This window comes from Phoxinus phoxinus (genome assembly GCF_949152265.1).
Source record: "Phoxinus phoxinus genome assembly, chromosome: 7".
Taxonomy (NCBI): domain Eukaryota; kingdom Metazoa; phylum Chordata; class Actinopteri; order Cypriniformes; family Leuciscidae; genus Phoxinus; species Phoxinus phoxinus.
In genome coordinates, this window is record NC_136882.1 from 17,862,239 (window position 1) to 17,883,969 (window position 21,731).

At 38.2% G+C, this 21,731-nt stretch overlaps 1 protein-coding gene across 1 annotated transcript; it reads right to left on the bottom strand.

The window, feature by feature from the left end:
* Positions 1–1,772: 1,772 nt before the first annotated feature.
* wnt10a (wingless-type MMTV integration site family, member 10a) lies at positions 1,773–17,074 on the bottom strand. The gene is made up of 4 exons (XM_079618867.1): positions 16,575–17,074; positions 15,492–15,754; positions 12,290–12,663; positions 1,773–2,506 (listed from the first exon to the last, which is right to left on the bottom strand). The coding sequence occupies exons 1-4, from the start codon at positions 16,799–16,801 to the stop codon at positions 2,039–2,041; spliced, it is 1,332 nt and encodes a 443-aa protein (XP_079474993.1). The 5' UTR covers positions 16,802–17,074; the 3' UTR covers positions 1,773–2,038.
* Between the last annotated feature and the right edge of the window lie 4,657 nt (positions 17,075–21,731).

The following is a 21,731-nucleotide window of genomic DNA, read 5'->3' on the forward strand; positions in this document are numbered from 1 at the left end:
TAGAAGTTTCTTACACTGGCCATGAACAGTTATTTTCATAAAATATCACTAGATATTTTACTACTTTATGTAAGACATTGTAAAGATGCTAAAACAACTCATGTCTGAACAGTTGTGTTACCAAAGAATGAGTTGTCAGAAATTGATATATATATATATATATATATATATATATAATTATTATTTATATTATTTATAAATAATAACGATATATTATTTATATAAAGTTATTTATATAAAGTTTGGTGAGTTCAGGGGGCCTATAGCTACCACATTATGGGTGTGGTGATCAGGATGTGATTATACATTTGTCTAAATATCTACTGACTGACATTAAAAGCTCTGGTGAATATGTTCCTGTTACAGTGAACAGAGGCACAGCCAATATTTTGCAGGGAAACGTCATACACACAAGCATCTGTAGAGGTCCAGCTTCTTTCATACATTTAGACTCCTCAGATCCTTTTTATGATGTCTTTTTCATGCTTTTGTCCATATCCATGTAGTGTTGTCCTTTCAAATGGTCTCCAGGACTGATCCACAGCTTGCACACGAGTGTTAAAAAGTGTCCCTTGACAAGGCAAACAAACCTTTGAAGACCAGTCTACACTTTTACCAAAGTGGTTATATGTACAATCACTGGAAGACATGCTGGCCTTTTTTAATTGATATTAACTGGTATATGATACCGTTTTTATACTCAGAGTTTATTTGCTAAACTCTTCTGACAAATGGCTCTGTGCAAAGGTATATGAAACATCATGGATTTACTATATATATATATATATATATATATATATATATATATATATATATATATATATATATATATATACACACACACACACACTTCTGGGCAAAAATGAAAGAAAGGTAGAAAAAAAAGCCAAGCCCAAAATGGCTAAACGTTAAGTTTTATAATTGTCTCAACCACAAATTATTGGTCAGGAAATTAGCTAAATTTAAGTAAATGCACTACTTAAAAAGCCATTTCATGTCTCTGAAAAACATCAAAGACAGAATGAAGTTTTTTGGAAGATGTCATTGTGTGGGAAGCCTTTTTAGCTGCTGGGATTGATGAGCTACTTCACAGTGAAAAGTCATTTAATGCTTTGGAGTACAGGAAAATATTGCAGAATGGCGTATTTCCCACAAATGAAAAGTTGTTAGAGGAATGATCAGGTGTTATTTTTCAACAAGACAATGCTCTTGCCCACACTGCAAAGAAGTGGCTTGAGAAAAAGTCCAACAGGCTTATGTTTTTTTTGGCCTGCTCAGAGTCCAGATTTGAAACCTATTGTGAATACTTGGTCTCACATTAAACTCAAATGAACTGGGATTCATTTTCCAGTTACTCATGAACAGTTTGAAGCCATTAACATTGAGTGGAACAACACTGACTCTTCTTCCTGTAAGAAGCGTTCTGCAAGTTGGGGAAGGCTACTCTGTTCTAAGTTACTTTATCTACGGTATTTGTGCAGTTCTTGCTGAAATGATGTGATAATTTCCTGACCAGTGATTTGTGATTAAAATGATTAAAATACCACTAAAATACCACTTTTTGCTAAGGAGTGTGTGTGTGTATATATATATACAGTATGTATACATATACTGTACATATATTTCTCTTCTTTAAGTACCGGAATCCCATGCGGCTGCTTGGTGCTATATTACAGGACTACGCGCCACTGATTTCTTTAAAAAACCAAACTAAAACGAACACAACGCCGTGTCGATGAGTGCTCTGTTGGCAATATACTCCACAATATATTCATATTCGTAATTTATTTTAAATTAAAAATACTTTCGGAAATTATATGCAGTGCAAGTCCAAAAAATCAGTCTGAAATCTTGTGCTTGGACCCATGCAGTGTGCAAACATGTGCACACTTCTCTAGCACACAACTCATCTCAGTCCGCTTTTTGTGCTTTCCATTGGAGTCATGGAAATGGCAGTCCATTGCAAAAGGGAGGGATTTCTTAGTCTTTCCCTATGTTTAATGTCTTTTTTTGTACATTTAGTAGATGAGCGCTCATTTCATTTGCAGACGCTGACCCACTCTGTTATCCTGCACTCCTCGCACACCACGTAACAGCACCAGTGGAACTTGCAATTGCAGCGCTCGCTGCGAGTCTGCTGTAAGATGTTGTGTCCCCGTCCACAGCACAGGCTCTCACAGTTGTCCATGCCCTGGCTGGTCTTGTTACAGATCCGGCCCTGCGTCCCGGCAGAGTCCGAGCCGAGGTCCCTCTCGCAGAAATCCGGAGACTTCTCAAAGTAGACCAGATCGTTCACGTTGGCTCTTCGCCGGTGGGTGGGGTGGGCGTGCTCCACCTGTCCCGTGTTTCTGTTGTGGGCTTTGATTAGCGCGGCGATGTTGAAGCGTTCTTTCAGCAGCGAGCCCACCGTTCTGAACTCTGGAGTCACCTGCCAGCAGGTCTTCAGCTGACAGCTTCCTGATGTACCGTGGCATTTGCATTTCCTCCTCATGTGGTCCACCACAACCTGCACACAAGCAAAACAGAAGAGGAAGAGTTAATATCTGGAAACCACAGCACATCTGGACCATAGCTGGCAATCTAGACCTTGCAATGCTATGCGTAAAGCTGCAATATAAGAGAAAACTTATTAGATGAATCACTGATTTGTGATGACTGGAAAATTATACTAAAGATATATGAATAGGTGGGTCAATTACATATAAGAGGGTCTACACTAAGGACAATTATTTTTTATTGTTTTATATTTATTTTGCTTTTCATAACAGGGAGCCGTTGCTAATGGACAATATTTAAAAAAAAAAAAAGGTCAAAAAGGTTTTAAACTTTTATTCATAAAATCAGGAAAGTTTTACCACCCTGATGTTTTTGATTTTATCCCACTCCAAAAAATATCGAAAGAAATTTTAATTCAGAAATTAAAAACATTACCTGTTTACACCTGGTATTACGATGTGTTTTGGTTTATCGGATCACAAGTGGAAGAGGGAGACACATACCCGTTTACACCTGGTGTTTTAATCCATCTTTTTTGTCCACTTTCAACTGTCCTGATTTCTTTGAGGGGAGGGTCTATGGGCAGGTAAATGTATTTGTCTTTTTTTTTCATGTGCTGTGCGAACGAATGTGATTTCAACTACCTCTGGAAGTGGTCAAAAGTGGACAAGCTCGTATTGTTTTAGACCCCGTTTACAGCTGTATTTAGCATGGTCCACTTGTGATCCGATCGACCAAAACACATCTTATTACCAGGCGTAAAAAGGGCTATAGAGGAAGTGTATTCAAGTCATTGTACAGTATGTACTGTAAGAGTTGTATTTTATGCATTTTTGAGCAAAAAAATATGTTATTAACAGATTTATTCAGTCTGGTATATGAACATTTCTGTGTGGTAATGAGTTCCACTACATGACATGTCAGAGACTGGTTGGAGATGAGGATGCCCTATTCACAAGTTCAGACCTCCCATTCTCTCAACAATGCACTCGTCTGTCATCCCCGGCTATAAACTTTTAGATCCAATTACCAAGAGGAAGAGGGGCCACCCTCACTACTGACAGATGCCTCAGCATCCACCCATATCAACAACACAAGCACAAACATTAAGGCTTAGCAATCCCACATTTCACACTGTCTCAGGCTTCCTATAGCGCTCAGCACGGGACAAAACACAGTTTGAACATCTTTAGAGATAAGTCGAGTTTTGTCTGTCAAAACTCAACGGATTAGGTTTCACTGTACAAGATGAAGCTGTGCTATTTCATGTCACTCAGCCGGTTTGTGTTTTTTCTTCTGTCTTTCCCCTCCTATGAAGTGGCGTATATACAGTATATGTAGAATTTATTTCAGTTTTTGAGATGACTCAAAATGTACAATCCTCCAGGGCCGCAGTCTGCTAAAACAGTTTTTTTTTTTAAGAACAACTGTTGCCGTTCACCTCAAGTCACAGGTCGGTTTCAGCAGTTGTCAAAAGCAGACATCTCCAATCCCTGAAGATTGTGAATTCTCCAGGCTATGCGGTTTGCATGCCAGTGGTTTCTATTTCAAGCTCTTCGCCACCATAGGTGTGCATGCAAATAGAGTAGGTCGGTTTTATATGAATGGGCACACACAGTGGAGAGACAGATATGAAACAGATATAACCTTATTGAGGCCAAAGATAACAACCATCAATCACAACAATACACCCACAATGGCAAACCAGGTACTACAAAACTGTTTTCCCTCAACATAGATTCAGGCTGATCTCTATAGGTAAACATCTCAGTGGTCCTCAAATTAACCCTTAGTGATGGGAAAACAAGAATTAACCCTTTCCGGCACCAGTATTTTCATGGTCGGGATAGTTTCGAGAGCCTGCAGCCTTCCAAAAGGAAGCCAAATCAGTCCCCTGAGGGCCGATGCAATGTGGGTACAGACAAATAAAGATATTCAAATCCTTTCGCTTTGAGTGCCCGAGGACCTGACGGAAATTTAAATGTCTCACCTCCAGCAGTTTAGTAAGTGGACCTGCCTGCTCTTGCCATGTGCGGCCCATGATGAGGGAGCTACAGGGAAGAGATGGAAGATCGCAGAGTCTGATTGCTCTTCTTCCCCGTTGGCCTGGACTAGGCACCTAAGGGCAGGAGTGGCGTAGCGGTGGAGGAAGCGAGGAAGAGACAGGAAGTGCTCTTGGAAGCTGCCGCCCTGCTTAAGTGACAACAGGATAATCTATCGGGTGTGTGGAGAGGTGGAGCGTCTGACTGAAGCCTGGCAGGCTGTCTAGCCCAAGGAGCTACCGATGAAGAGTAGCTCATTCCTCTGTCTGCCATGAACAGATTAACATCCTTAAAGCGAAGCCTGTCAATAATCTGTTGGACTCTGAATGAGACTCGTGAAACAATGGGCTTTAACGGCAGGTTTATTTTATTCAGTGTATCCTACAACTTATATAGGGATACATACAGCACTTTTTAAGCCAAGGAACATACATTTACAGTGCAACCGCATGCAATCGCGGGATGTTCTGGAAATCTAAAAAATCCAAATCTAGTGTCAGCACCTAACAAACCTAAAGGCATATTCCATCCTTGAAAAAAGCTAATCTTTCGGTCTGACATGTCTTTGGCAAGAGCAGAAGTGCAGTGGAAGAAGTGTTGCAGTTATTCATCAGCATTTGATGTGTACAGCAACATGTGCTGCTCCAAAAGCTACAGTAACACAGCAGAAGCCACTATAAATGGCTCTGCAAGCAAAACATATTAGGGCCTATAAATTTGCACATTTTCTTTTCCGACATGCTGTGGATGTGGATGTTTTGAAGGGTGCGCTGTAATTTCATTGGTGCAGAGCAAATTGAGAGCCACATCTGGGCCACTTTAATTGAAGAAAAAGTGAGACAGGCTCGCCCATAAACTGGCACCAGACTGAGATCAAGTAAAACACATTGGTAGCACATTTGGACCACAGGCAGTATACAGCAAAACAGTTGTAAATGTACATCCCCTCAAGTCAGACGCTTTCCCCTTCACACTAAACCAACAACATAAAACTAATATTAAAAAAATAATAATTAGTCAATCAATAAATCAATCAATAAAGCAATCAATCAAATAATGATACTAAGTGAAGTCCTTCAAGAATACTATTAAAAACAACTGAAAAAGCATTTGCAACACATTTAGCTTTCCGGATGTGCAATATTTCTGAGTGGGACTATTTTATCCATCCGGATTTGTTTGGGGGTGATGTTATGCTGATATGTACTATTATTGGTTAAAATTACTTTTCTCTGCATGGAGTCTTTTAAGAAATCATATAACGAGTGGAGAAAGTTATTAGATTAGTATTTAAGAAAAATTTATAATTTTAAAGAAAACTAGTTTACAATTACAATATAATTTTCCATTAAAGATTTCCCATTGAATTTTGAACAGACCCCCCTAAAGCATGCGGTGGGTTTAGAGGGGGGTAATGATTGAGGGAAAGTCATGTGAGAGGAGGCAATGATTTGATGAGATTTATACTTTAAACTTTAAAATTAATTGTTACATTGTTAATGTAAAAATACAAAAACTTTAGTTTTTTGGTGTAATGTAATGTCTATTTAACCAGGAACATGTGAAGAGATTAAGTGTAACTGGGACATGGCTTTTATTTGTAAATGTAATTATTTAAAAAAAAAAAAAAAAAAAAAAAAAAAAAACATTAAGTGAGAATAATGACTCTTTTCAGTATGCCACTGATAAAAATGCTTTAGTGCAATTCCAGAATTGCCATATGCCGACATGCCTGTCTTGATTTCTAATAAAGAGTTTCCACATGGCATGTTCATATTCCTTCAATTTATTGTAAAACTATTCCAGATAAAGTTGATCTGTGAACAAAAACATCTATGTAACGTATAAAGGATTTTGAAATCCAGATGTAGAAGAAATGTACAGAGAACAGCACAGTTTGTGGAGCAATGCAACAAGCACCCCATGTATGGGTGACCACAGGAAAATCTGTAGAGAAAATAAAACAAATGAAACTGCATTATTGATTTCTTTAAATTAAATGTCATTTCTTGTAATTGTTTTCTGAATAGTGAGAATGTGAAGGAAAATCAAATGTTGACATTAAATTGTAAATTGGGTCAGCTTTCATTTCATGATGTCTTTAACACTACACAACAAGAACATTGATGTCTAAAATATTTGCATGCCAGTCCAAAAAGCATCACCACAGACAGAGGTGATTATTTGTGGAGCACTTTGCTGTTCAGGGCACTGCAGTCGCTGTAAGACACTGTTAGGTATAAGCTGGAGAGTCCACTAAAGGTCTAGGAGGACAAAATGATGACAGGGTGCCTGACAACATGATCCTCCATCTAATGGCTCTTGATGAATTGCTGAATGAGAATTGCTCGGTTCCTTTGATGTTTTAGAGAAGGCGTTCCACCAAAAACCTCAACGTCCCGACACACATCTTCATTAAAGTCTCGGATAGATGCGTGACCAGACTGTGATGTATTTCGTCAATTAAACGTGTTTACATTTAAATCATGTGTGGTGTATATAGCAAAGAAATGTAGAGGAAATGTCACTAATACTTCTAGGTCAAAACATTGTTCTTATAAACTGTGTTTCTGTACCGACTCCTGCCCTTTGCTTGCCTTGCTCTAAAAGTAGAAACGTTGCCTGGCTTTCCAACCGGTCTTCATTGAGTGGAAGGAGCTCCAATGAAAACATGCAAAAAATAATTTACAACCCCACTAGACGTTGCCATGTAATCGGCTACTACTGCAAACATAAAAACATGCCCTGTTCTTTTTGCCCCGCCGGTCCATATGATGTTGCCAGAAGTGGTGAATGGCAAATACTAAAACAATACAATTAAATTGATTCTCTTCATGCAGTTTCCTTTTTTTTCTCTCTCTCTCTCTTTGTTGCCCTGGCCAGTGACAGACTGTTTAAAAGTTGTATTTGGGGAAGGAAGGGCGAATGTCTTTCTACTTCCCGCTGTGTTTGATGTCTAAAATCTTTTGCTAGCTTTAAACATCTGTTTCCAAATAGCCAGCAGCCACTAATTAGAGCTTTTAACAAGACTGAACGTCGTGAGAACCAGAGGGTGGGCATGAGGCGACATGTACATCCCAGTAAAGTCACTACATTCCTCGACAAGCGACTACCTTTCCCGGGGAGGGAGGTGGGGAGGTGAGCGAACGTTGGGTCGCAAACCTTGCAAATAAAAAAGCTGATACAGAGCATGTCCCCACCTACCCGGGACCCCTACGTCACATCATCCATCTCCCAAAATTATGGGATCCAATTGCCAAAGACAATGGGCTAGGCAGATTTTTTTTTTCATGAACTATGAATTTTGAGATCGCATATCTTTTATCAAGACAATTAGTTTAATTAAAGTTGGAAGATGAAGGATTTTCTTTCTCATCTTGCTGACACTGACTCAAGAAAACCTGCCAACAGTAACATATTTCGGTAGCAGCAAATTTTCTTTTCTTTTTTCCCCCCCTGACAATCAGATTTGGTTGCCAAATGGACTTACTGGCAGAAGCAGAAGAAATATTCCTAAACAATGGCGTCTCTCTGTACATCACACCCTCGCTGGCAGCTTGATCAAACACCACACCTCCTAATTGAGCTTCTCAGACAGAAATCCTGAACTTCCAGCATCCTTTATAGATCATCCAATGTAAATAACAATTAATCAGTTTAGAAACTGATAACAATATAGATCCTTTGAAGTGTCGTCTCTTGAGCTCTTGAGACCTCTTCAAATGGGTGGCTTTTGCCAATGAAGTCTACAATGATCATGATAATTACAACAATAAATCATGACACTGTGACAGAATTCATCAATAACAAAGACTCTACACTAGAAATATACCAAATTCTCTAGAAAGTCTCTAGAACAATGTGTCAAAGTGTATAGAGCGAGACACAAAATTGGACATGAGCATTATCAGAAGTATTTTAGATGGCAAACACACAAGGTTCTTTTTTTTTGCCATTTATGGTTCCATGAGTAAACTTTAACATTCATTATTTTTTCTTGGGAAAAAGATTCTTTTGATTTATTTATTTATTTAAATTCTTTAGAAGTGTTCTTCACACTAAGACAAAAATGGTTCTTTTGAGAACGGTTTACTGAAAGGTATGGGCGAAGAGACAATTGTTCTTCTTTATGGGATCGTTGCAAAAAAAACCATTTGGAACCTTTATTAATAGTGTATCTGATACTTTATTTAGGACTGACCAAGTATGTTTTGTCTAAATAATCAAGGGAACCAGAAAACTGATGGAACGATACAGAGACAAATTGGAGAAGAGGAAGCAGCAAACAATGAACAATCTGCAACTCTGTCTGTGTGAACCTGCCAGTGATGGCCCATCAGAGCTTATCATGGTCATTTACACTTCAGTTCTGTACCGTTCTGATAAAGAGTGATAGCAGATTAATTCATGATGATATCTTGCCTCCCACAACTAGAACGCACTGCTGATGATCTGCTGTTTATTGCAACACCAAACTAAGTTGGACAATATTGGAGTTACAAGCAATAATGAAGATCTTTAAGTCCCTCTGTAGTCAATAATGTATCGCTTAAAACTCATCTTTGATCACCAAAATGTCATACACTATTTCAACTATTTTCTAGACTATTTTTCCTGTAAAAAAACTTCCTTCATTTAGTATATGTGGATCCATTAAAATGCTAATTAGCCCCGCCTCCACTCGCACCACCAGCTCAGAGACCCACTTGGCCAACTTCTCTTACAACAACTTCCAGTTCATCATATCATTGAAGCTGAGAAAAGAACACACCGCCACGATTAGCTTTCTATATGTTTATGTCTTATCGTTTTTTCCCATGTTCGTGAAGTTAGGCCAATCAACCTACACTTACTCATGTCACTGGTAGATCCTATTGTGATGGTTTAGACCCAACTCTGAAGTAGCTCATTTAGTAACCCAAAAGGCATTCCTATAACTAAAATCATTCCCAGTTCCTGCAATGTGAATACGCCAAAAAGCCCCCACTTCCACCAAAAGTTATAGGAACTATGAAAACGCCCCTTGTAAGAGTAGAAAAAAAGCCACTTATAAGTGTAGCAGTACAAACACTTCTCATCCAAAAGCAGGACCTGTTTTTTTAATAGTAAAGTTGAAAATAAGTTTAAGCAAAGTCTAATTCTTAAAAACTGACTAAAATGACAGGTGTTCTGAAAGCAAGGCCAATGGCTTCAACCACTTAATCAGCCAACAGTGGGCCTGCAAGAGTAATGTGACAGTAGGGCATCACACCAAGCATGCAATATTTAATTCAATAAATTGTATTTTGGTGATCAATATAGTAATAACTGATATTTTATCCAGCCAAAAACATAGTGTCTTAGAGTAGGTGACTCAAGTCAAGTCTGAAATCTACCAGTGATTCGCTTGTTGTTAGACCAAGCTATTTTGCAAAATGGAGTAACTCATCATGATTTGAATTTATAGAGACAATTACAAAATAATCAGTAAAATGTAAGTCATGCATAACCGGGTGTTATGGGAATAAACATTTAGAGCACAGGCACAAGCAAGCAAACTGTCAATGCACCTGACAGCCACATTAAATTATACATTTATGAGCTTCTTTGAGGAATTTATATCAATGCAACAATAAAACAACTAACAGAAGTGGTGGAAGAACTGTATAACCCAAGCTGTCCACACAGCACATGTGCCCTTTTTCCACCAGATCTGTTAATTGTTGCACTGTTGTAGTGATAACTCTTTGAAAACATGTAGCTAATACATCTTTTTCAAATGCTTATTAACTCTTTCCCCACCACTGAAAACATTTTCAGTCATTTATTACGACACAATGCTTCCCCGCCATTGACAGAACTTTCCGGCAAACCAGGTTTTACTGTGGAATGGGGCATTATTACGCATCTTCTGAAAGAGTACGTCATCTCCTAATCAAAACAAAGATGAAGAAGAAGCAGAAACTAGAGATAGCATTGCTTATTGCCACAAATTACTGAATGAAATGTTGACCCAGGAAGAGGTATGGTACTGTTGATGGACTCGATCTACTCCATCTATGTTCTAATCATCGTTCTGAATACAATCCGGACATAATCAAAAAATGCAGATGCTGGCTGGGAACTTAAAAAAAGTGAATTACTGCACCTCAAAAATAATGACTTTTAATAAAGTATTCATTAAATGGGGGGGGGGGGGGGGGGGATATGGATCTACAATAAATGGCTCATGTATTCCACTCCCAAATTTCACTGTAATCATATAATTCCAAAACATTTTGTCTTGCAACTCTTAACTAGGTTAGGATACCCTTTCCAGATCTATTAAATAATTTAGGAACTAGGGTCTAACATTTATGAACAACTGGGCAACAACTGCTTGAGTGATCATAATAAATAAGGATATACTGTAGTACCAGTGAAAAGTTTTGAACACATCTTACTACATTTAAAGAAATTGTGATCTATATGCTTATTCTTAAATGACTAAAACTAGTTTTGTAGACAATTATATGATTGTCTTTACAGAACAAAAAAAATAAAGAAAAGTATTTGAGATGGATGACTTGGACTGAGAGTGAGGGGAAAGCAGTTAACAAGTGTCCTGATAACATCCTTCAAGATGGAAAGACATCTCGGGATGCTCCTCATAAAGCTGGTTGGTCAAATATAGAGTGTGTAAAGCTGTCATCAAAGCAAAGAGTGAATCTAAAATGTAAGATTTTTTTTTATATGTTTAACATTTTTAGTCACTGCATAATTAAATTTGTGTTATTACATATTTTTGATGACTTGTGCTCTGTACTACAAGCTGCATGAAATAAATGTTTATGGATTCAAATAAGTGACATTTTTGCAATAGAGGTGTCGACTTGTTTTCATTATAAAACTAAAGTAGTACGTAAAGACTCAGAAAGGTCCCATCCCATCAGTTCTTCACCTATTACATGTCCTGTTATTCCTCCCAGTGCTTTTAACTTAACTGTGCTACAGTGCCGCTAATCTACCTCTTATTATCTAATTAGTCCAACGCAGGCAAAAAGACAACACCTCGATCCCTTACATCACACAATGCCACCAGGAGGGACTCACTGATCAAAGGCAACACCAGGGAAGGCATATTTTGATAAAGCTTAAATGCCTTTTAAACATTCCCAAATCCAAAGATAACACGTTTCAGAGAAGCACATGTTTGCTTTTGCTCGAGTGGAGTTATTGCTCATTTAAGTGTTTTGCAGTTGGTAGGTGGTTCGGGGGGTGGACACTTGCGTGGAGATCGGAAAAGATTCATGAGTGCACCAAATTGAGCATAGACGGGGCACCAGCTCTTACGTTTACGCACAGGCAGGAGCCCAGGCAAAAAGTTCAACAAACCTCTCTCAATGCCAGGGCCTCGCTTTTTTGAAAAAGCAACGATCACACGAGGCAGGGAACGCACAAACAAAAAATGTTACGCTTGGCAAAACGGACAGGGATGAAGCTTTCAAGAGCACAGCTGCAACATGAGCGTCCCTTCATGTTTAACTGCCGCTCGGAGAAAATCTGTAGCTTCTAGGTACATCAAAAGGAGGAACTCAACCGCTATTGTCTGCTTTAGTACATCTGACACGGTTATAGTATCTCGGTAGAAAAGAAGCGCTCATCTTTGAACACAGCGTTTTAACGCACCTTAAAAGGGAGCGTAAGTCGATCCCCTTTGCAATCCAACACTGCTGATTCATTCAGACTTAGTGTCACACATCACACACAGCCAACATAACGCCGTCTCTCACCTGCCTGCCAACTCTGTTGTTATGAAGTCTCATCCTGGAGTGAATGTCTCTGTACGTCTCACGGGAGTCCAAGAACTCCTTGGAGAAGCGTTCACCGAACTCCACGTTGGGGCTGCAGCCGCCCCATTCCCAGGAGTCCTGGGGACCGAGAGCATCGGCGGGAAAGTGTTCCATCACGCCGTGCACCATTCCTTTACCCCGGTTGATGGCCTCAAGCTGCAGACGGTTGAGTTTGACCCTGAACGCCTCCTCGTCCCCCCTACGTTTCTCATCGCAGCCGCAGGCTTTCAGTTTGCCCATGGCGCAGGCGTTGGACACAGCGTGCACCACACCGGCCGCCGCAATAGCGTATGCAAATGCGCTTTCTCTGAAACCTGCCAAAGAGACAATACAAGGGATTATTCAGGCAAGCCTCACTCAAATGTTGTCCATCATCTACTTTGCCCCTGTGGATTTGTTCTCTCTGTGCTTTGGGGAGGAGATCGCTATCGGCCTGATGCTTGACAGCAGTACCAGTATATTCCTCCACACAACAAGCAACCGAAAGACCTCACAGGACAAAGCACAACAAATCTAGTGAACGCAGTGCAAGTATCCAAGGCATGCACATGCAGGAGCAATGGAAAAGGTGCGGAGGGCTCTGGTTAGTGTGGCTAAGCACAGACATCAAAAACGTGGCTACAATTAACCTGGCTACCGTTAGCAGCCGTTTGATCTGCACTAATCACATGCCGCTCATCTGGATTTCAGCTCTCATCCACCACGCTTTTTAATGGAACTAAAGTGTGGCAGACTTTAATGCTTTCTGACAAGATTTCAGAAATTCCTCAGCAAATACGTTCGAACACATGAGAGCCACATGTAGCAGTAGCACTTTATTTTGTTGTCCTTGTATAAGAATATTGAATTACAATGTTTTTTTTTCTCTCTTTCCAGGGTTTCCAGAGTAAAGAAGATGCTTCACCAGAGGTGCCTGCGTGCGCTATAGGCTTGTTGAACACTAATGGTTTTAAACAATAATAAACGGAGGTCTCATAAAAGCAGACTCTCCTGAATCACTTTCAGGGACAGATGGGGAATTAAAGAAGGCCATGCTCAGAAACATGAAAGAGCCCACTAAAGGCTAAATAGTTTATAGTTCCTTCTGCTTGCTAAAATCAAAGGGCACTTCTTCAGTATGAAAAAGACTCTCTTAAGTATACATATAAAATTCCTGTTTTTACCGTTAAGTCTCAAAAAAAGTCTGGTTACTGATCTAAAATAATATAAATTATATATTTAGACGCACTTTTATACATATATACACACACACATACTGTATGTATATATATATATATATATATATATATATATATATATATTAGTACAGTCAAATCAATTAATCACGATTAATTGCATCTAACATCAAAGTTTGTTTACATAATATGTAGGCTATGTGTATATATATTATTCAATTTATATATTTCAATATATATATTTCTCTCTCTCTCTCTCTCTCTCTCTGTGTGTGTGTGTGTGTGTGTGTGTGTGTGTGTGTGTGTGTGTGTGTGTGTGTGTGTGTGTGTGTGTGTGTGTGTGTGTGTGTGTGTGTGTGTGTGTGTGCGTCTGTGTGTGTGTGTGTGTGCGTCTGTGTGCGTCTGTGTAAATGTAGCCTACATATACACATAATATAAATGCATATATACGTATATAAATATGTGTTTGACGCACACACACACACACGCACGCACGCATGCACGCACGCACGCACGCACGCACACACACACACACACACACACACACACACACACACAGACAGACATATAAACAATATGTATACATTTTATAATATAGGCTACATTCACACATTTTTTAAATTTTTATGTAAATAATTTAAAACAATGGAAAACAAGACTTAATCAGTCTGGTTAATGTCAAAGATCTGAAAGAAACTCTAGAAGACACAGATTACTGTATGTGTCAACCTCCCAACAACTTTTTTTAAGTTTATTATTTCTGCATTATTGACTATCTGCATTCATATGCATTTGCGTGACCACTAAAGACCTTTGGTTTATTGTAAATTATCCTTCAAGAGAAACAGAAATTTCCAAGTTGGAACAAGTTTTAAACCGGCCATGACCCCATGTCTACCACTTAAAAAGCGTGTTTAATGCAGATTGGGGCTTGTAGGCCTGTGCATGCAGCCTCGCCTCACCTCCATGTCCTGTTTTGTCCATCTTTGGCGATTACAAATGACTAATGAGCCTTTAAGACTTAAATCAGGTGTGAAACAGTCAGTGTCAGGAATTCGCTGTGTTTTCCAAAAATGCTTGCTGATGGCAGAGCTGCCCTTGGGGCTCGGAGCAAAGATCTGAGATAGCTGAATGATGTTCAATTGATCATTTCAAAATACACAGGAGCTCACACCTATTAACCCACCCACCCACAGTGACATACACACTCACACAGAGGAGATCTGAATGCTGAAACACACACACACACACACACACACACACACACACACACACACACACACACACGACACCAGCCGGTGCTGCTTTTTTGTTCGTGCAATCCTCTCATGATTCTATGGGGGGCAAACGGCACTTAGGCGCAGCCAGAAGACACGGACATGGAAATGCTGTTTTAGATTTCCTTCCAAGCCAATGAAAGACCTGGAACAAATCAATCTAACAAATAATTTAAAGTGAGAGGCACGCCCGGCTGCGCTGATGGTGGAGGAAGTGGGAAAATGAATTAAAGATTGAAGGAAACTGTCACTTTGGGTTATAGAAACTAACTAAACAGGTTTATGCTTTTGCCACTGAGGGTTGGGAAAATGCTGAAAGCAAATTCACAGCACTTGCACAAAGTAAAAGCATTAGCTGGCCAGGGAAGCCCCCCTTGCAGGATATTTACATTCACTTTTTAAGTGATATATGCCTATGACTGATATAGTTTTCCTACTATAACACATTTATGTGTGTTAGCAATGTACAAACGTGGATTTATTTACCAACATGGGGCAGTTTTAAGCTTACCAAACCAGTTTAGATGCAATTACTTAAGTTTGAATACCAACATTAATTTAAAATTCTGTTGTATTTTACACCATGGCCCCAAGAAAAGCACAGACCAAACCAGATTTTCCAAAAACATCTCCCGAAATGTTTACAAACTGAAGAAGTTCCACATAGTTTAGGTTTATTTTGTTGCTTACCCCTGCTGAAGACAATACTCTCATATGGGATCTTGTTCCTGGTCTCCAGACTTGAGCAGTTCCAGCGGTGTCCTCTGAACTGATGCTGGCACTCATGGATGGCGATCTGAATGCCTTGTATGGCAGAGGCCGTCACATCTGGATGTCTCATACACACGTCCAGCTGTTTCTTTGTCAGGCCGGGCAGGGTCAAACACACCGTGTTGGCATTGAGAATGGGGTCAAAGGGGATCCTTAGTCCCAGGATTTCATTTGAATCTGCCCTAGAAGAGAGAACGAAACCTTATCAAGTATCCACATCTGCACAAAAAGATCCTTAAAGAGGTAATAAATAATAAATACTCTGTTTATGAGTTTTTTTACATTGAGTACGTGTTTATAATATAAAAAGATCCAACACAATACAAAACTGCTGTGTCACACATTAGAGTGACATTGAGCCACTGTGGACCTCATGACTAATACAAAATACACCATGTGCTGGAAATAGATACTATGCAAAATATGGCATCAAAGGAGGTTGATTTGAGATCACTTGTCAAAATATCAGATGCAACAACAGTACATTAAATAAAAGTTATGTGAAACTTAACTTAGTGTATAAACTAACACAATGCAAATTACCAGTACAGTATACTATATTCTACATTATTTATACACTATTATATTATACATATATTATACTAAATTATCCAAAGTAACTAAACTGCAAATAAACTACTGTATAACTGATATTAAATTAAGATTTTTTTTATTAGCAAAATATTTAAATCTATCAATCAAAAGTGAACCAAATAGCCCACCTCAGCACTTTATGACAAGTAGGCTACTTTAGTTACATTATAAAGGAGTAAAATTAAACTTTTCTCAAAGATGTTAGAAACAAAACGAAAAAAGGATGTGCAAAACTTCTTGTTTTGAAAGTTTTATGAAGCACGTAAGAACATAATATCATGGCAATTTATTTAGTGTAGCCTAAGTTTGTGAGCAAATAACGTTTACAGTAAATAGACATAGATATCCACGCGCTGAAGCTAATACAATCGTTTCAATTTTACTCGAAACAACTGAGAAAGTCCTTACCTTTGAACTAAAAGCGACGCCAAAGCCAAAGTACAGAAGAGTCGAAATAAAAAGTAATCCATGCTGCTGCTGCTCTTCTGCAAAACTCTCTCACAACAACTATTCTGCCTGAGGAGAAGATCCGTGCAATACGCGCACAGCTTTCCAGCGATCAGCTTCAGATCGTCCAAATCTGACGAAAAATCAAATGATGCTGGAGAGTGCCAAGCGATGTCGTGACACCTCATTCATGAAACCACTTTACAACTTTTCTGCTGGTGCTTTCTGTTGAACGAATGAATGAATGAACATGTGAGCTGACGCTGTGAGGATCCGCTGAGATATCATCTGACACAAGACACTCATGTATATAGGCATCAGTACTCAGACTGAGCAATCTACTGTCTTCAGGACTTCTGATGTTTGCCTTATCTTGATGGCACTCAGACTACTCCACTTAACTCTCTGCCAGCCCACCTCTACGTCAGCACACACACACACACACACACACACACACACACACACACACACACACACACACACACACACACACACACACACACACACACACACACACACACACACACACACACACACACAGCCATATAGGACAAGTGCCTCATTAGACAAATCCAGATTGAACCGATAAACAGGGAAGTTAGGACCTATTGAGATGAGAGGGATTGGTCTGGGACAGATAATAATAACAAGGTACTTTCATACTATGAATATGGATAAACTCAATGTTGTCTTTATTCAATTGAAGGATTTTATTGAGATATATGACAAACAAAGATAAAACATATCAGACACAAGCATATGTCTATACCGAAATGGTATTTAAATATGGATAAAAATCAACATTGTCTTTATTCATTGGAAGGATTTATAAGATTGTGAGTGAAAAATCTTTTGCACAAATATTTTTCTTTAGCAGTGGTTTTGTATGTTTTGATTAAAAACGTATTTTAAAGCCCTCTTATATACAAAAAGAAAGAATTTCATATTTTGTAAGACATTTTCTAAATTCAGATTTCTGTCCTGAAAAATAAAAATGTAATTATAATATTTTTTCTATAAATGTAAAAACAAGTCAGAGTGATTTAAAACTTGTTTACAGGACAAGGGTATTTTTCATAAATATAATTTGGGGCATGTTGTCATTGAATGGTCAACGTGTTTAGTGAACTGTGTCTTTTATTCCTGGGACATAACAGTGGTGGGAATAGCCTTAAGCAATTAAAGTTTTTTTTACAGAATTATTACATGATACAAATGTTAAGTTTTATTCTTAAATTGCTTTTAATATATATTATATGTTGTTCTGTAATTTCACGCTTAATAGAGTCTTAATAACTGACCATACATTGTCTAATACTGTCTATTTTTAATTCCTATATAGACTCTTTCTTGGTGTTTATGTTACCTGGAAACGCAATTATGGACCCTGAATTTATAGTAACCCCATGACAAATGCAAAATACAACCACATCTTACATGCTGAGAAAAGAGCCAAGCTCATTAAAGCTGAAACCTTCCCGCAGCTTTTGTAATGTTTGAATTCCATATGCTCCTTTGTAATTCTTCATTTCAAGGCTTAAATGAAGAGTATGTGCATAGTGGTATCAATAAAGCGAACCACAGAAAGTTACTTAAATGTGGCAGGGAGGTTTTAGTCACAGTGAAGTCACAAGGAGGGAGTCGGTACGGTTTAAAGCTTTAGTCTAGAGTGAGGGTAAAATGCCCTCGCTGACTCCAAATGAATTGATAATCATCTCTGTCTTCAATTAGGCACCATCACGGCTCATTTTTTATTGCTAGTTCACGACAAGTTAAAAACATTACAACGGACACATTTCCACACACAAATGGTTACCAGTAAGATGTCGCAACTTTCAGAAAAACAAAATCCTGCTTCCATCTGGTGTGGATCCTTGCCAAAAGATCTGCGGTCAAGAATTTACACATGCTGATTTTAATTGTGTCCTAGTGTCAACTGGGGAACCCCTTTCTCTATGATCTTTTTAATTGTAGAGCATTCATGTAATTTAGTAACGACATTCATCCAAGGTCGAACAACACATCTTCTGATCATGAGTTAAATGGCTGAGAAGGACATCGTTTGGTAAAAAGGCAAACTCATTACAGTAATTTTACATTGATTAATCACATAATGTTTTCTTGTGATGTAATGACTCATATGAGTAAAAAGGAGTTTTGTTCATTGATTGTAGGGATTACCAGAAGAGCCCAAAGGCAAAAGATAATGCTTGAATAGTAATTTCCCACAAAAAAAGAGGTGTGCGTGCACTTTTCCTTGGTGAAATGGCATTGTACGTGGTAATAGCTCTCGTCCTTGTCCAAATGGTCCCACCAGGGACATCTGAATTATTCACAGTCTGTTAGGTTTCAGAACTTCTCTAAGAAAGTCTTCACAGCTGGTTCAGTATAGACTGGGAACACAGAGACATGAAAATGTCACAAAAATGAAGGAGGAGAAGTAAAATACATCTACAATTAACTTAGTATCTTCCAGAATTTTTATTTTAAAGAAGACATTTTTTAATTTCATAACATAATTGATTCATTATTTACCTAATTGTGCTCATTTTAAGAAGGGACCAGCAGGTTAAACAATTCCCAGTCTTCCTTTATACGTAATAAGTATTTCCTACTTTCATGAGTGGGCAAAAGATGTGCCGCTACAGGAGAAACAGAACACAGAACAGAGGGTAAAAACATCAACACTGCAATTACTGGGGCTCCCGCAGGACGTCTCACTAAGAAGGTTTTTTAAAAGAATTAGAAAGTTCAAACCCCCTGCTGTGGAGCAATGACACATCTGTGGAGAAATTAGTTCTTGCAGAGAAACCTTTCCTTTTTTTCAGAGAAGAATAAAGATGAGTGCTTAGCTTTGGGGGTTTTTTCCCACAGGAATATTTGTCTCTTTTCTGTTGTTAAACCATTAGAGCATGATGGGAAAATGACTTTTCGATTGGTCTAATGGTGTAGGTATTGGCTCCTAAGACACAGAAAGTGAGGAGACTCAAAGAATAGAGGAAAATAAGCAGCGTGCGGAGCTCCCAAGAATCGTTGCCCTCTGATCTTCTTGTTGATATGTTGGGATGGGAATGGTTGTAATCAATTAAATGTTCATTGTGTTGGAGCAAAATATTTGGGGGTGGGGGGTTAGAGACGTTTTGTTATTGACTGTCTTAGCAACCCAAACAACGAGTGTCTTGTGCTGTTTAAGACGTGTCTTTAATTCGCCACAAAAGATCTTTATAGGCCATGGAATGATGCGGTCTGTTTTGATCAGTCACATTGTGAAATTGTTCACAGTCTGGTATTAGCGGTTATTTATAATTTATACTAGTTATTGGACTTAATAACGTGCAAGCTCACTTTAAAAACAGCAAGTTTCTCTTTGATGGAAACATGCTAATAAGACACTCAAATACTCATTTCGACAGCAGAACATAATTCCTTAAAACAAATAAAAATTGTATTCTAACAACTGCACATGTAATAAATATGTAAATACAAATGTTATAGTTACTGATGTATCAAACATTTATTTAAATGCATAAATACATTTGTAACATTTCTGACCGAAATGTAATCATAATGAAATCCGTACCATTAAATTCAATAAATTATTTACATTTTAAAAATACTGATTAGGAATAAAATTGATGCCTGAACATGTCAAACTGGCAGTTAGGACATGATTTCTGAAGCTCCCCCTATTGGCCACAGGAGCATATTCTTCTATGAAAGCACTGGATATGCTTGGTTTTTGTATCACACATTTCCAATGGTACTTATATTCTTATATTCAAAGATTCCTCTTTAGGTACTTGCCCAGCTGCCGAGTTGGCTAAGCCATGGCTATTGAAAAACAGCAGAGCGTTGCTTGTTTTCTTTACCGCTTGAGTTACTGCTCGCTATCACTAATTGAGCAGAATTACACCCGTTTGCTTGCTTTTCTTAGTACTGTGAAAATGTTTGGGTTACTGCAGCAGATGATATGACTGTAAAGGTATGTGAAGCAGGAGAATGTATTAGAGATAAGAACGTCTTAGAAATAGTCTCGGGTGGGTGGCAGTGCGACACAATTTAGTAGAACAACTATTCTTGTATATAAATACTGTATGTATATATATATATATATATATATATATATATATATATATATATATACTGTATATATACCAGTATACATATTAATATGAGATATTACGTATTGATGAATGGATTGAACTCATGTCAATTATTGCAAGTTATGAACGTGTAATATTTGGAACCTCAGGACGCCGTTATGTGTTTATGAAAACATGGGGTCCCTTTCTCTCCCTGACTGAGAGTGTAGTATAAAAGAGGAAAAAACTCAAATATGTCATATATCTCTGTGTCGTTGGTACAGTACTTTATCTGTGCTGTTTTATAAATTTGATTCTACATTGTGCAATTGAATTATTTTTATTTATTTGATTAAATTTGTATATATATATATATATATATATATATATATATATATATATATATATATAAAATCATTTTTTATTTTTTTCAGGGGCTGGTTGGGGTAAGGGGTAAAAACCAAAACATGTCACTGTTACAATTCTTTTTTCTGACTGATGTTGTTTATGTTCAAAAAAGCAACAAAAATATATATATTACATATTAAGTCTGCATTTACAAACATTTGTGAAAAAACATGGGCCATTCTAAGAGATCAGTTAATTCAAGCTAAGATACCTAGTCAGTTCGTGAAATTCAATCTCTGCTAGATATTCCACGGTCAACTGTAACTGTGCGGCGGAAGCTTCATGGAATAGGTTTCCGTGGCCAAGCAGCTGCATGCAAGCCTCACATCACCAAGTAATGCCATTGCCAAGCTTCAGATGGACTGGTGTAAAGCATTGGAAGCACTTGAGCAGTGGAAAAGTGTTCTGTGCAGTGACAAATCATGGTTCTCTGTTTGGCAGTCTGATGGGTTTGGCGTAGGGCTGAGTATCGATTCAGTCGATCAGTCCCGATTTTGATTAACAAGATTTCAATTCGATTCGATTTTCGATTCGATTTACGGAATTCAATGATTCCATATTCACTGGCCCCACCACAAAGTAATAAATTAATAAAACAGTTATTATTAATTTAAATATGACCCATGTA